At 29.8% G+C, this 15,714-nt stretch overlaps 7 protein-coding genes across 7 annotated transcripts; 2 read left to right on the forward strand and 5 right to left on the reverse strand.

Moving 5' to 3' along the window:
* The first annotated feature begins 50 nt into the window (after window positions 1-50).
* LOC124497727 (aldehyde dehydrogenase X, mitochondrial) lies at window positions 51-1,794 on the forward strand. Its single transcript, XM_047061403.2, is given in 3 exon segments — window positions 51-218; window positions 291-1,187; window positions 1,189-1,794. Coding segments are annotated over 3 exon segments (1,479 nt in total). The 5' UTR covers window positions 51-161; the 3' UTR covers window positions 1,714-1,794.
* On the reverse strand, window positions 1,183-2,889 carry Cox11 (Cytochrome c oxidase copper chaperone COX11). Its single transcript, XM_047061337.2, has 2 exons — window positions 2,467-2,889; window positions 1,183-2,390 (listed from the first exon to the last, which is right to left on the reverse strand). Exons 1-2 carry the CDS (start codon window positions 2,795-2,797, stop codon window positions 1,846-1,848), a joined length of 876 nt encoding a protein of 291 aa, XP_046917293.2. The 5' UTR covers window positions 2,798-2,889; the 3' UTR covers window positions 1,183-1,845.
* Window positions 2,890-3,108: 219 nt separating this feature from the next.
* On the reverse strand, window positions 3,109-3,843 carry LOC124497664 (uncharacterized). The gene has a single exon (XM_047061338.2). The coding sequence runs from the start codon at window positions 3,796-3,798 to the stop codon at window positions 3,142-3,144; it is 657 nt and encodes a 218-aa protein (XP_046917294.2). The 5' UTR covers window positions 3,799-3,843; the 3' UTR covers window positions 3,109-3,141.
* A 2,724-nt stretch (window positions 3,844-6,567) lies between these two features.
* On the forward strand, window positions 6,568-8,954 carry LOC142597782 (uncharacterized). Its single transcript, XM_075733886.1, has 3 exons — window positions 6,568-6,717; window positions 7,928-8,250; window positions 8,328-8,954. The coding sequence occupies exons 2-3, from the start codon at window positions 8,091-8,093 to the stop codon at window positions 8,816-8,818; spliced, it is 651 nt and encodes a 216-aa protein (XP_075590001.1). The 5' UTR covers window positions 6,568-6,717; window positions 7,928-8,090; the 3' UTR covers window positions 8,819-8,954.
* A 422-nt stretch (window positions 8,955-9,376) lies between these two features.
* Window positions 9,377-10,609, reverse strand: LOC142597783 (cx9C motif-containing protein 4). The gene has a single exon (XM_075733887.1). It carries the CDS (start codon window positions 10,391-10,393, stop codon window positions 10,160-10,162), a length of 234 nt encoding a protein of 77 aa, XP_075590002.1. The 5' UTR covers window positions 10,394-10,609; the 3' UTR covers window positions 9,377-10,159.
* Window positions 10,610-10,717: 108 nt separating this feature from the next.
* On the reverse strand, window positions 10,718-13,008 carry LOC124497662 (uridine-cytidine kinase-like 1). The gene is made up of 4 exons (XM_047061336.2): window positions 12,677-13,008; window positions 12,029-12,605; window positions 11,423-11,956; window positions 10,718-11,355 (listed from the first exon to the last, which is right to left on the reverse strand). The coding sequence occupies exons 1-4, from the start codon at window positions 12,700-12,702 to the stop codon at window positions 10,861-10,863; spliced, it is 1,632 nt and encodes a 543-aa protein (XP_046917292.1). The 5' UTR covers window positions 12,703-13,008; the 3' UTR covers window positions 10,718-10,860.
* Window positions 13,009-13,017: 9 nt separating this feature from the next.
* On the reverse strand, window positions 13,018-15,713 carry LOC124497665 (UPAR/Ly6 domain-containing protein crok). The gene is made up of 4 exons (XM_047061339.2): window positions 14,732-15,713; window positions 14,487-14,648; window positions 14,218-14,425; window positions 13,018-13,626 (listed from the first exon to the last, which is right to left on the reverse strand). Exons 1-4 carry the CDS (start codon window positions 14,823-14,825, stop codon window positions 13,551-13,553), a joined length of 540 nt encoding a protein of 179 aa, XP_046917295.2. The 5' UTR covers window positions 14,826-15,713; the 3' UTR covers window positions 13,018-13,550.
* Window position 15,714: the final 1 nt, after the last annotated feature.

Consider the following 15,714-nt stretch of genomic DNA (forward strand, 5'->3'; position numbering starts at 1 on the left):
TCATTCATTTGATGATGATGATACCGATTTCGACCTTGATAGTTACACCCTTGTTGCTGTTGCTGTTGATATATAAAAACGATGATGATGATGATCAATATTGACAATTTTTCATTTACATAATTTTTGCTATTGTTGTTGAATTTTTTTTCATATTCTATATGGTTAATTGTCAAATAATCATGACTACTCCATCGATTGACATAAAATTCACCAAGGTATCTATGTCATATATCATTTCTTCGAATGATGATAATTTCTAATCAATTTTTGTTGTTGTTGTTGTTAAGATTTTCATCAACAATGAATGGCATAATTCTTTGAGTGGTAAAACATTCACAACAGTGAATCCGACTACTGAAGAAACATTAGCCTATGTACAAGAAGCTGATGAAGGTGATGTTGATTTGGCTGTAAAAGCTGCAACTGATGCATTTCGTCCATCTTCACAATGGCGTCGAATGAATGCATCGGAACGTGGTCATTTGTTACAAAAACTTGCTGATCTTATGGAACGTGACAAAGATTATCTGGCTCGTTTGGAAGTATACGATAATGGTAAACCGTTAGCTGATGCTATCGGTGATATTGATGCTTCAATCGGAACGTTTCGTTATTATGCCGGTTGGGCGGATAAAATTCATGGCAAAGTGATTCCAGCTGATGGTAAAGTGTTTTCTTATACGAAAATTGAACCAGTCGGTGTTTGTGGTCAGATTATTCCATGGAATTATCCGCTGCTCATGGTTGCATGGAAATTTGCTCCGGCATTAGCTTGTGGCTGTACAATTGTTTTGAAACCGTCTGAATTCACACCATTATCTGCATTATATGTGGGTAGTTTAATTGTTGAAGCTGGATTTCCCGCTGGTGTCGTAAACATTGTTCCTGGCTATGGTTCGACAGCCGGACATGCTTTGGTTCGACATCCTTCTGTAGATAAGATTGCATTCACCGGATCAACACAAACTGGACAATTGATCATGAAAACTGCAGCCGAAACATGTAAACGTGTATCATTGGAATTGGGAGGAAAATCACCGTTGGTTGTAACTGAAAGCTGTAAAGATTTAAAGAAAGCGGCTGAAATAGCACATCAAGCTTGTTTTGCCAATATGGGTCAATGTTGCTGTGCTGGTACACGAACATTCGTTCATGAATCGATCTATGAAGAATTTGTTAAAGATGGCTGCCGAAATTGCCCGTAATCGTAAAGCAGGTGATCCATTTGATTCGAAAACTGTTCAAGGACCACAAATCAATTTGATACAAACGGAAAAAATACTTGGATTAATTGAATCCGGTAAGAAAGAAGGTGCACGTTGTGTTACTGGTGGTAAACGAATGGCTGGCAAAGGATATTTTATAGAACCAACTGTTTTCGCTGATGTTACCGATGAAATGAGAATTGCACGTGAAGAAATTTTCGGACCAGTACAGCAGATTATTCGATATTCATCAATGGACGAAGTAATTGAACGTTGTAATGATACTAGATATGGATTAGCAGCAGGTATTATTACAGAAAATTTTGAAGAAATTATTAAATTCACTGAAAATGTACGTGCCGGTACCGTATGGGTTAATTGTTATGATGAAGGTGGCACACAAATACCATTCGGTGGATACAAACAAAGTGGTATTGGCCGCGAATTGGGTGAAGATGGTCTACATCCGTATTGTGAAATTAAATCCGTAATTATTCGAAAATAGAATTACGGTATATGTGAATTTTTATTGATTTATTTTATTTTCTTTTTTAAAAACAATCGAATAAAATTGATTTTATATTTTATTTTATAACACAATTATTAATATATATCACGACATGTTAATGGTAGCAATTCAATTCTGTTTGGCTGTTGGATAATGGGCACGAAAACCAGGTGGTTTTGGTAGTTTGAAACCTTCTTTTGTTTCGAAAAAATTATATGATAAAATAATTTCATCCACATCGAATAGATATGGATCACGGCTAAATTCTGGATCAATGAAGAAAAATACAGGCAAATCTACTTCTTCATTGGCATTCAATTGTTGTTCTTCGAAACAGAAACATTGAATTTTATTAAAATATTGGCCAGCTTCAAATGGTAGTACGGTGTATGTGGCAATACCATTAACAGGACGATCCAGTTCATTACGTGCTGTATAGAATGCTAATATGGTTTCACCTGGCGAACAAACAACCGATGATTGACTAGGACGAAAATTCCATGCTAAACGTGATGATTTTTCTGCTTCAAATATAACACGAATCTTTCGATTTGGTTCCTTTTTCATGTTGGCAACTTTTTTATTCATTTCATCCACTTTGGCTACCGCTTGTAATCCTGTACCAGTTTTTTGACAATATATTCGATATAATGGTACGGCTGCATAGCTTAAACCTATTTGATTGATTGATTGATTCAAAAAGATGTAATTGTGAAACATTCAAATGTTTTTTTTTGTTTTAAATCATACCGAGAACAATGACGACCAATGCTGTAATCGACATGGCTATACTTCGATTTTTTTCCTTATCAATTGATCGATATGATCGCCACATGATTGTTGTATGATGAATTTGATTTTGTGGCCATAGAAATCGATTTTTTAACCGTACTGATAATGATGTTGGCCAGAATCGGTAACCAATTATCCTTGAATTGTGGTTAACAAACGTGGTTAACGTACATTTTGGATACAACATGAATGGTTTGCGATAGAATCGTAAACAATTTCCAAAACCATTTTTAACAACCGTATGATGTTGATGAAAAACAAAAAAAACGTAACGATAATTTAAATTCATCGATGATTAAAGATTTTAAATTTTTTTTTTGTTTGTTTGTTTTTGTTGTTCGGATTCTATTAAAATGACCTGAATCACACATGTCTTTGTATGGATAAGTTACGCCATCTACATATCAAATGATGAAACAGCATAAGATGGAAATATTGAATATTGAATCTGAAATTCGTAACGATATTCTTCGATTTCTTTTACAGAATAAAATTTATTCGAAATTTAAGAATTTGATTCAAAAAAAAAAAAAAAACAAAAAATTATTTTACAATTTTTTTCGTTTTATTTACAAACAAGATATTGTGTTACGTGTGTGTGTGTGTGTATGTGTGTATTTTTCGTTATTATTATCATAATGTCAACAATTTTGTTACCGAATTCCAACCATTTGGATTATCATTTTGGTCATTATTGTTAAAATTTTCAATACTTTCACTGCTTAATGTTGAAGTACTGGTTTCATAATCATAATCGGATTTATATCCATAAAATGGTGATAATGATGATGATGATGATGGTGGTGGTGTTGTAATATGATGATTGAATCGACGTGATCGTCGTAATAACCAATATAAAATGATTGTTGTCAATATAAATGTTATTAGTAAAAATATTTGTCCAAAAGTAATGAACATGACGAATAGCCATAGATAATCACATTGTGGTGAATTTTCTGGATATTTCGAACAATCCATACGTGAAAAATCGACATAATTTTTCAATGTTTGACCAGAAAGTATATTATGAATATTTTCAGGCGTTTCACATTTTTTCGTTGCAATATGGCCCAATATTTGTTTTACTTTCCAGAATAGACAACACATTGGCCGATTATAAATGTCAAGATATTCTTCAATTATATGTAATGAACATTGCATACCATCATAAAGATCAAATGCACCGGTAAATGTATCGAATATACCTTGTTGTGATGGACGAATCAATGTGGTCACGATGATGATGATGATGATGACCAATGAACAAACAAACATTGATGATGTAAACATTTTTATTGTTATCTTGTTTTTTGTTTTTTTAGTTAAAATTTTCGATAATTTTCAATAGAAAAAAAAAATTGAATGACCATTTTTTGCAAAACAATCAACAATATTTATATTGTGTTAACCAATATCTCGATCTATACTTGTGATATTCTGACAATGGAATCATCAATTGGTCATCAAAAAAAAAAAAAAAAAAAAACAACTGACCATTCAATGACATTAGTGTCGTCATTATTTTTTTGTTTGTATATACATTGATGACAGACAACACAACACACACGCACACAGGTACCATCAGATTCTTTCTCACATGAATTTTAATACATGATGATCAATACATATCATATAACCTGTCTGCTAACCTTATCTGTATTTTTTCTGTTGTTTTTTTCTGTTGTTTTTTCTGTTGTTTTTTCCGTGCTAGTTCAATGCATCAGAAAAAAACCCTCACACACACACAAAAGAAACATGAAACATGATAAATTAAACAAAATATACAAAGATCATCGTCATAATCATTACCCATTTATCATGTTGACCATTTACATTTTATATATCGTTATTCATTCATTCATTAATCAATAAACATTGACACGTGTTTGACGTAAGCAAAAAAAAAAAAAAAATTTAACATGCCAATAAATATTGACCATCATCATCATCATCATCATCATCAGATTAGTGTGATCATCATGAATGTGAATTTTATTTTTTTCATTTGGGATTTACGATTGGGAATCAAAAAAAAAAAATACTTGTCGTTGTCGTTGTTGTGTTTTCTTGAACATCATCATAAGGAATATATGTGCTGTTTGTTTGTTTATACATAATGGCCATAATGATTTATATTCTGTTATATGATGATAATTCTTAAATGAAGAAAAAAGATATTTGGAATAATCAAAGGTCGTACGATTACAAGTCGTTTTTTTTTAAATTCTGTTGTTTAATTAATAAGATATATAAAAAAAATTTTTATGCAAAACAAACATGTTTTTTACGTCGCCGTTGGTTTTTTTTTTTTGCTGATCACACACAAAATTGTTGTTGTTGTGTGTGTGAACAAGAATGAAAAATGGAATTCCTACAAATTCATCACAACTACGAAATTTTACCTTTGGATTTTCCATCATCATGAAAACTAAGGTGTGAAAATGACGACAACAACAACAACAACGGCAACTGGAATTTTTGTTTATTTATTAAATTGATTAAGCAATCACACACACACACACACACACATACATCATCCATAGCCAGTAATCACTTTCGACATTTAAGAATTTTTTTTATTTATCCAATGTTCTTGCACAAAACAAGCAAGAATTATTGTTGTTTTTTTTCATGTTGAAATTCTAACTAACTAACCACTTTTGTTGTTGTTGTTTTTGATTCTTCTTTCATTTACATATATGATGATGATGATGAAATGTAAATGAAACAAAAAAAAACGGAAATTGTTCTGTTTGCCAGATTTGCTTGTTTTCCAACCCCCTTTTCCTCCGCATTTGATTTAGTTTGATGATCACTGATGCCGGTGATTAATTTTTTTTTGCGTAGTAAAAAAAAAATTCTGTACAAATTCAACAACAACAACGACGACGACTATGAAAACTGCAATTGCCAAATTGTTTGGGCCATAATAAAATTGAAATTATACATTTCATTTCATTTCATTTCGTTTTTCTGGTTTTGTCCTTTTGGAAACCAAGTTTATTAGCAATGAATTTTTTTTTTTATATATACGCAAAATACAAATACATATGGAGAAGAATCAACAATTTTGGTCACGATTCTTCATTTTTTTTTCTCTCTCTATTTTAGTTTTTGTAGCTAATGATGGTATGATCTTATCATCATCTAAATTAGAAAACAAAACAAAACGAAAAACCAAATAAGAAGAAAAAAACGCTAACAACGCCAACGAGAAAATTAAAACAACCACAGTCATTCATTAGAAATTTTGGTTTTTTTTTCATTTGCAAGAAAAAAAAAATTTTTCGGCTTATTTTTCCTTGAGAGAGAGAGAGCGAGATTTTACTTGAACAGAATTTACGGTTTTTTTTCGTCAGACTTTTTTTCTTTTTTAGTTGTTGATGGTTGATGAAATACGGACATTTTCTCAACCAACTGATGATGATGACGATGATGGTGGTGATGATGATGGTGATGATGGTGATGATGATGCAAAAAAAAACGAATGAAAGAAATTTAATGGAGAGTGAGAGAGAAAGAAAGGAAAAAAACAACAACAACAACTGCCCATTAACATGATAACTTTCTAAGAGTTAATTACAAATTATCTTTTGTTTTATAAACATTTGTTGTTGTTGTTGTTATTGTAGTAGAAAATAATAGAACCAGAATGAGAATAATGAGAATTAAAAAAAAAAACAAGTCCAATTATTTTTCCGGCTAGTCTGTAAAACACACACACACACACACACACACACTGCTGTTGTTATGCTAAACGAATCAGGGAATTTTTTTTTTTTTTTTTGATCGCATCAAATTGAAATAAAAAAATTCTGTTGGTGGTCGTTGTATAGCTATGTCGGTGATTCTGGTGATGATTATGGGCGGATTTTGGAATCTTTTGATTCCAATATGTCTAGTTCGACGCATATTCCAAACAAAAAAAATATTGAATCACTATATATACACGAAAAGAATCTGTTGAATTTTCTATAGATGAACGGGAAAAAAATTTTCATTTTTTTTTGCCACTATAAAAAGAGTTTGATTTCGAATGAAAACTTTTTTTTAAATTTCAAATTTAAAAAATCAACCAATTTTTTCAACGTGTGTGTGTTTGTTGGTTCAAGATAATTGTTTTTTTTTTTTGTTCAATAAGCTCATCAATCATTTTCATTACCATTTGATCAGGATATCCGACTATCTATATTTCTTCTAATAATTCTGGTAAGTGTGTGTGTGTGTGTGTTTTTCTAAAAAAAAGACAAATTCAATTGACGCAAAACAAGAATCATTTCGTTAATACTAATCAATGATCAATTAGACTTGTGTGTGTGTGTATGTTGGTGTGGTATTTTACAAAGAAAAATTTGCTTAAAATAACTAAAATGATAAGACAAGAAAAAGTTGGTGGGTTTTAATTATGTTTTTTTTTTGATCGTTTTGATGATTATTATGTAATTATGATCATCATAATTTTTACCTTGAAAAATGTCGAAAAAGTTTGTTTGTTCGTTGTCCATTGTTGACATTTGATAATGAATGATGATGGTCCATATCGATGTTGTGTGCAACAAAAAAAAGAAAAAAATTGATAAAAAAAATGATCAATTTCAAACAAATAAAAATGTCATCATTTGTTCATATTAAATTGTTCTATTTTTTGACCAAAAAAATCATTCGAAATAGGTGAAAAACTTCCGGAAAACCCTTTTAATGTCAGAATGGAAAATTTTCGAGAAATTCTTAAAATTCAACAAAATTCCATTTATTTGTTTCCATGATATATGAAATGATGATGAGGTGACAATCGTCATCGTCATCATCATCATCATCGTCATCGGAATCACAATTACTAATCCAAATGAAATAAATCCATTAACACCTTTTTTTTAATTTAAATTATGAAACGTGTGCGTGTGTATGATAAAGAACTAGAGAAAACAAACAAACAAAAAAAAAGAAAAAAATGAAATTAAAAATTGAATTCAAAACACAGTGAAAAATAAAAAACAAACGACATCGATTATGAATTATGGAACAACAACAACAACAACAAAAAAAGCAGACGTAGAAAACTTGAGAATTTTATTTTATTTTTTTGTTACTTGCAACTTGCATTAAAATTTATCTTGAAAATTAAAAAAAAAACATTAACGGTGGCAGAATATTCTTGGTTTTGTCAACAATAAAAAAAAGTTTCCAATTATGTAATCATGAAGCCTTTATCTCTTCGTCTTTGCCGTAGATTATTAAAACAAACACGCCAATGTGTGTGTGTCTGCGTGTGTGTGTGTTTGTGTTGGTGGTGTTTTTCCAAATTGAATTTTTCATCATTGTCTCATCCTATTTAAGGAACGAAATTCTGTATTTTCATTCATTCATTCATTCAAGAATATTTAATTAAACGGTATATTTTTTTCCTACTTTTTTGCAGGTTGTTTCTTGGAATTTTTTTCATTTTTGTTTTTTTTTTTTGAATTAAAATTTAAATTTTTTTAAATAATCATCAAATTTAATCAAACAAAAGCAGCAAACGAATTGTATTGTGTGTTTCAATAAAATTTTTCTCTCCAATCAACAACCAACAACAATCATTGATGAACAAAATGGCAATGTTTATGATGATAATCATGATTAGTATATTGATAATCGGTACGGCTAGAATCGATGCACGTAATATTAAAGATGATGATTGTATGGATATCGCTATGCGTCCATTACCACGTTTCGGTAAACGTAGCTCAGATCTGAATAGAGGTATGGTATTTTTTTTCCAATTTTGCAAATTTTTTTTTTCGTTTCATTGATTATTAACCATTAATATAATCAATCAGAAACAATCAATCGTGTACGCCGTTCATGTATTATAAATAGACGACAAAGTAAATCAATATCATCACCAACATGGCTACAAGATTCAAAGGATTCATTATCAATGGAATCTAATCCATTACAACAACAACAACAACAGCAGCAGCAGCCACAACAACAACAACAATTATCATCATCATCATTGTTACGACGTTTTCCAGCATGGAAACATTTACTAGATCAATTGGCAGCACAGAAAGAAAAAATGATCATCGACCATTTGTTGAATATACGATTGAATCCAACATTAAGCATAAATCAACAACAAACACAACAGAATAATAATCCGGATACATTGGAACAACAACAATCTAGTATTGAACAACAACAACAACAACAAAAACAACAACAACAACAACAACAACAAGAATTCGAATGGGAAAATTTTCCATTTACATTTAATAATTATCCAAATTTTCGTTTGAATAGAAAAATATCATTTCAACAACCATGAATAGACAGGAATCCATTAATCATCAATACATCATTATTATCATCTATTCATCTCTTAATCATCATTGTTATTATGGAATTATCAGAAGAAGAACAAAAAAATTAATCAAATCCAATCACCAATCAATATATCATCATTTTTATATCATTGTTTCATCATTTTGTTTTTCATTTATTGATTTGATGATAATTTTTTTTTTTTGAAACGATAGATAAATAAATGTCAGGGAATTGTTATGGTTTTAATAAAATCATAACAATCCCACAAATCGAAGCCGAAATGATCGAGCATCAAAGGATGCGACAAACATCGTTAAACATCCAAAAAATAAAAATAATATTGTTATGAGAAAATTCTAATAAATGTGTACATTTTAGGGAATTTTTTCATTTATTGATTTGATGATAACGATAATTATTATTTTTTTTTTTTTTGAAACTGATAAATAAATAAATAAATAAAGAAATCGGGTGCAAATTTTTCTCGTTTTCATTCAAAAAAAAAAAAAAAAAAAAAAGTTTCAAATTTCAAATTTGAAATGAGAAAGGGCGTTGTTCATATATGTGGGTAGTTGTTGTTGTTGTTGTTGTTGTTGTTTGGTTTATTTTGTTTGTTCGATTTTTTTTCTCTCGATTATTTTTAGATTATTAAACCACCACCACCACCACCATCACGATGAATACGTTAATGACTCTTCAGAATTAACTAAGAAATTTTCATGTGAATTATTAATAATAAGAGGATCCAAGTGCCAAAAAAAAAGAAAAAAAAATCGAGCCATAAACAATCGAGAAAATCAACAAACACACACACACACTGGTCAAACACTGGTGATTCCTATGGCTAAAATTGTTGAAAAGTTTTCCAATTTTTTTTTCTCATAAGAGGCTTATTATGAAAAAAAAAATTATTCGATTATTTGCTGTTGCTGGCTGTTGTGTTGGACGTTTGAAAAATCACCGATTTTTTTATTATTACAAGAATTATAATTATGGTAATTGAAGAATTATTTCAACATCAACATCGACGATGAGTTTTTTTTTTGCCAGATTCTTCTAGATTCTTTAGTTTGAAAAATTCACAGGTTTCATTTGAACAACAACAACAACAACAAAAACTGTACTTTATTCAAAAACTTTTATATATTCACTTTGCATTTCCATTTTATCATTATCATTATTATTATCATCACACCCGTGACCAAATACAAAATCTTCCGATTATTATTTAAATTAATAATTTTGAATGGATCGCGATATGATGTTATAACGTTATTATTTACAGAAAGAGAAACTAGACCAATATTTTTGAAGTTTGAAATTTCGTGTGTGTGTTTTGTGCTCATTTTCTCTGTTGCCGTTGTTGTTGTTGTTGTTGTTCCATTTTTTCAAAATGTTCATCCAATTCATGGAATCCTTCACAGCTTGGTGATAATTTTCTACCAAATTTTCGGCAACAATCAAGCATCTGTTCCAATTCTTTTGCACATTTATCAGCCTGATAATTATTGATACGGGTACATTTTTCAAGTATGCATGAAAATTTCACGCAAGGATCTCGTTTTTGTCCGGACATTTTTAGAAAAAAAAAACAAAAACAAAAAAAAGTGGAGAAAAAAAAACTTTTAAAAACTCAATAGACAAGAAAAACAACACTAAAAATGAAAACGAAAAAACAAAAATTCCAGTCAAACAAAGAATATTCACACGGGTAAAAGTTTTAGATTCTTATTATTCTCATTTTTTTTCCATACATCTGTTGATTAATAAACTCGCAATAATAAATGAAAATAAAAAAAAAAATGCCATAAGATTCGATTTGTTCCATTATCAAAGGTTATTGTAATGTGATTGTCCAATGACAGATGGCGTGATGAACAAAAAAAAGAATCAAAAAATTCTGCAATATAAAAATCGATTTTCATGTATTTAATGTATAGAATGCAAAAATTGTATAAAATCCAAGAAATTTAAACATACAAAAGAATAATATATATTGATTATGGTAGCTGCAAATATTATTTGATCATGTCGATGTATGATTTATTCATAGCTTTCGGTTCCATAATAACGATCACCATAATTACCGATACCAGGACGGATATAGAATTTATCATTAACCTCTGGATCAACTTCAGTGGTTACCATTAAAACTTTTGGAAATGCATATGCAATAGTCTGTACACCGGATGATGCCATCAATAATGAACAAAGCATAATATTCTCTTCAAGTACATCATGATCAAGTAGAACACGAATGGCCATCATTGATGCTGCACCGCTTGCCACTGTGGCATCCATCAATATTACTTTATAATCACGTATATCATCTGGTAATCGTAGATAATATAATTCTGGTTCTTGAGTCAATTGATTTGTTTGTATTAGAATTTTTCCAATACGAACAGATTTCAATACATCACATAATGCCTGTTCCATTGTTTCACCGGCACGCAATATGGATACACCACAAATTTGATCACAATTCATTGTTTTACCACAATATTTAACACCTTGTGGTGTATCCACTTCGATTGTCTACATAGATAGCGATATAACAAAAATAAAATTAATCCATCAAAATGATATTGATTTGGATTCGTACCTTGAATGGAAAAAATGACATTGCAAATTCAATCAATAAACGCATTAAACGTTTAGAATAGAATACAAATTCATCACGTGTTGTATCTTTATCTCTAATAATTGTATGCATTCCTTTAATCTGTGGTGTTGGTGGCAATGCTTTCAATGTTTCTGGTAATGGTTGATTTTGTTGATTTCTTAATAATTTTGATCGTAATTTTAATCCTTTTGATTGTAATTGTGTATGTACATGTTGTACAATCAGATCGATGGCAACACGATTTTCACCACCACGTGGTACAATTATATCAGCATGTACCATTGATGGTTGTATATAAAAATCAAACATTGGTTTCACAAATTGATTATATTGTTTCAGTACACCTTCTAAATCACGGCCACGTTCAGTAATATCACGCTGTAGGCGACGTGCAAGACGTATATCAGAATCGGTTTCAATAAACACTTTCATTTCCATCATATCGACTAGTTCTTTTTTGGCAAAAATCATTATTCCTTCACAGATGATAACACTGGCACCATACATTGTTTTCTATAGAATGATGAAAAAATAAAAATTAAAATCATCATTTCATTCATTAATTCATTGTTGATCATTAATTACCGTAATTTTTTCACGACGATGTGTAACAAAATTATAGATCGGTACATCAACACGTTTACCATCTTTAAGTTTACGTAATGTTTCGATTAATAAATCAAAATCAAATGCATCTGGATGATCAAAATTGTATTCATTTTTTCTAGCCAATTCTTGTTGTTCATCATTCAATACTTTATAGAATGAATCCATACTTAATAATGTAACCCATGGTACATCTAATGCTTCAATAATACGTTTAGCGACAGTAGTTTTACCGGATGCACTACCACCACAGATTCCAATTAAGAATGATTCTTTTGATTGGCCTTGTGTATCATACCATGGTGGACGACCAGCTGTATAGATTGTACGTTTAGCTGTACGTAGAATACGATCTGCTTTAACACTTTTGAATATTGATCGATTATTTTTTGATTTATTTGTTTTTTTCATTTGTTGTTGTTGTTGTTGTTGAACGAATAAATTATCAAATTCATTATCGGCTGTTGATGATGATGTTGATGTAAACAAAATGGGAGAAAATGACCGTCTTGGTAGAATATCGGGAACATCTTTCACTCTAGTGGCATCAGAATATCTACATTTTTTAAATTAAATCATCAAAAATTTTAAAATCAAAATAATCAATCAATCAGTGCAAAAAATTACTTATTATATTCATTTGTAGCCGACATTATATGAATCAATCAATCAATCAATCGAAGATGAAATTAAAAACAAAACCAAAAAAAAAACGCGCTTATGAGCGTTTGTTTATGGACCGCGTGGTTTGATCGTTTTTTCCAAGTGAATGAGCAACACAAACAACGACAACGACATATCCACCGTTGATGGTTGGCATATATAATCATATCACATCGTCACATATATATAGAGCAAACATCGACTGCGAATGCGTGTCTTGAAATGATGATTCAAAAATTTGTGGTTTACCACATTATATATCCATATATATAAATGGATCTTATATCAATCTTAAATTATTCTGACATTAAAAAAAAATTTTTAATTTAAATTTCATCTTTAGTAGTTGATGAATGAACCAACTTAGGGTTAGAGGAGGACAAAAGAAATTTTTTGTTTTTTGTTTTATTGGAAAACTTGCTTAATAATACAGTTTTACATTGGTTAAATTTTTTTTCTGGTTTTTGCTTGTTTGGTGAGAAATAGTTTCTGAAATGAAAACATGTCCTCCTGGGTCTGGTAACCCTAAAAACCACCTATACATATAGATCTGTTGTAATAAATATGTTTTGCGTGTGTGTATGTGTGTTTCATTTTCAAAGTTTTTAAATATTCAAATATCAAAGTCAGTGCTATTATTATGAAAAAAAAGATGTTACTGTAAATGATGTTTATAATGACGTAACCATTTTTTGTTGTTGTTGTTGTTTTCAATAAGTGCAGGTGTGGTTTAAATTATTTTCAAAAAAAAGATCAGAGGTGAGGTTGTTTTGTTTAGAAAAAAAGGCATTTTGATAAATAAATATTTTGTGTTGACAATGATGGTGTGATGAAAATGTCAATGTTTATGTAATGATTGATTGATTATTATTATTATAAATGCATTTAGATTTATATATATTAGGACTAGTGGTGTTTCTAAATTGATTTTGTATGTCTGTGTGTGTGTATCGATTAATTAGGTTATCGAATGTGAATATATGAAATGAATTTCTTTTTTTTTGCTTCGTTTTCATTGATATAATAGAAAAATTTTTCATATTTACACGGAAAAAAAATTCAAATACTTGGGAATGAACGTTGAGATCGGTGATTGATACATGGAATCATTATTATGGAATCGAATCGGGAATGGTCAATTGAGGTTAATATTTATATAATATACGGTGAATAAAAGTGAATGAATCAAAGAATGCAAATTAATAAAGTGAATAAAGTCGAAAATTTCATTGATTTGATTTCATGATGATGATGATGAATAGGATGAGGTATTCTTGATGATGAACAAATTTGAACACATTTGATAATTTTCTTTTTTTTCATTTTTTGCAAGATTTTTTTTCATGATGATGATGATGACGATGGTGGTGAAAAATGTATGTAGCAATAGCAGCAGTAGATGATGATGAATGGCCATTGATGATCTCCATAGTATTAATGGATGAATAAATGGAATGAATCATTATTACTATTTAGCCATCATAATAATAATCAATAATGGTAGCATTATAATTAATAATAAAGTATTATTAATTGAAATAAATGTAGCATGATTACAGCCATTTTCTCCATTACAGATACAATATTCAACCATAACGGAAAATGTACCAGTACGACGTAGACATTGATCTTCAATTTCAGCACCCGGTGGTATCGTATCGAATGTATCATTTATATAACCACATCCACGTATTATACGATATTCATCGTTTACTAAAAATTTTTTGCAAATTAAACAAATGATGATGAATATGATTATATGATTTGATCTTACTTTTTTGTAATGTTTTACGACAAATATTTCCCTCTTTATCTGGAAATCTGGACAAATGTTTTTGACTACAATCGGCCATAGCAAAATCATCCGGTTTAAATGGATCATCACAACCTTTATTGATCATTGAATTACAATCCCAACACTTGATGGCCATTGTTGCTATTTTATTTTTTTTTTTTTTGAAAGAAAAAACAATCATTTAAAACAAAGAGAAAAAAAAATATTCAAAAAAAAAAACTTACACAAAGGCATCATGATCATAATGATGGCCATTAATGATATTAACATTTTGGCTATTTGTGATGATGAAAATTTATATGATGATGATGATGACATGATTGGATTGGAATCTAATCTTTTTTTTTGTTTGGAGCTGCAGCTGATCAATAAATCAATCAATCAATAAACACGATACTTGTACACACACACACACACACAAAAAAAGACAAGATTGAGAAAAAAAACTGGAAATTGTTATTAGCTTCGAGCTTATTTGTTCGAATGGCAAATTCAAAATTGGCGAGAAAAAAAAACGGCTCAATTTATGATTGCAAAAATTTTCAACGATGCCAACAATACACACAGAGACTTGATGATGATGATGATTTGACAAAACATAAATATTGAAAAAGGAAATTGACCAAACAAAATGAATTCAATATATCAATTGAAAACGATGATTAAGATGATTCATGACAAGCATCAATCGAATAATTGGTGATGTATTTTTTTACAATTTGAGCGAAAAAAAAAATTACAACTGGGAAACAGTCAATGACAAAATTGAATGTGTAATATATATAGTGTGACACAATGGAAATGGATGTGATTGCTTGCTTGATATAATGATGATTTTTTTTCGCTGTTAATAATGATGATGATAATGATGATGGCGGTGATTTTCACAATAGAAAAATTTTTTTTCTCGAACAAAAAAAAAAATTCAAACTAAAGCACAATCACGAACGTGTTGGTTGTTGTTGTTGTTTATTTTTCAATTTTTTTTTGTCACAATGGGCAGTGTTTGGTCATTCGTTTGTTTTTTTTTTATTTTTGCTGTTTTGAAGGTTGGATTTTTTATTATAATGATGATGATGATGGTGATGGGTTTAGATTGGAATCGATACACTGTGTGTGTGTGTATGTGAAAGATTTTTTTTTTTTTTTTCGTTGTTGAGTCAGTTCATTTCGAGCCAGGCAATGTGTGTGTGTGTGTTGTGTGTGT

The sequence above is a fragment of the Dermatophagoides farinae genome, chromosome 9, assembly GCF_024713945.1.
Source record: "Dermatophagoides farinae isolate YC_2012a chromosome 9, ASM2471394v1, whole genome shotgun sequence".
NCBI classification, from domain to species: Eukaryota; Metazoa; Arthropoda; class Arachnida; order Sarcoptiformes; family Pyroglyphidae; genus Dermatophagoides; species Dermatophagoides farinae.

Excerpts from the sequence above, each read along its gene's own strand:
- Cox11 (XM_047061337.2), bottom strand. The coding sequence starts at position 2,797 with ATGAATTTAAATTATCGTTACGTTTTTTTTGTTTTTCATCAACATCAT. Across the intron at positions 2,391-2,466 it reads ATTGGTCGTCATTGTTCTCG|GTTTAAGCTATGCAGCCGTA; the intron begins GTATGATTTAAA and ends TCAATCAAATAG.
- LOC124497664 (XM_047061338.2), bottom strand. The coding sequence starts at position 3,798 with ATGTTTACATCATCAATGTTTGTTTGTTCATTGGTCATCATCATCATC.
- LOC142597782 (XM_075733886.1), top strand. The coding sequence starts at position 8,091 with ATGAACAAAATGGCAATGTTTATGATGATAATCATGATTAGTATATTG. Across the intron at positions 8,251-8,327 it reads TAGCTCAGATCTGAATAGAG|AAACAATCAATCGTGTACGC; the intron begins GTATGGTATTTT and ends ATAATCAATCAG.
- LOC142597783 (XM_075733887.1), bottom strand. The coding sequence starts at position 10,393 with ATGTCCGGACAAAAACGAGATCCTTGCGTGAAATTTTCATGCATACTT.
- LOC124497662 (XM_047061336.2), bottom strand. The coding sequence starts at position 12,702 with ATGTCGGCTACAAATGAATATAATAA. Across the intron at positions 12,606-12,676 it reads GCTACAAATGAATATAATAA|ATATTCTGATGCCACTAGAG; the intron begins GTAATTTTTTGC and ends TAAAAAATGTAG. Across the intron at positions 11,356-11,422 it reads TGTCATTTTTTCCATTCAAG|ACAATCGAAGTGGATACACC; the intron begins GTACGAATCCAA and ends CTATCTATGTAG.
- LOC124497665 (XM_047061339.2), bottom strand. The coding sequence starts at position 14,825 with ATGTCATCATCATCATCATATAAATTTTCATCATCACAAATAGCCAAA. Across the intron at positions 14,426-14,486 it reads TCGTAAAACATTACAAAAAA|TAAACGATGAATATCGTATA; the intron begins GTAAGATCAAAT and ends AAAAATTTTTAG. Across the intron at positions 13,627-14,217 it reads ACTTTATTATTAATTATAAT|ACCACTAGTCCTAATATATA; the intron begins GCTACCATTATT and ends CAATTTAGAAAC.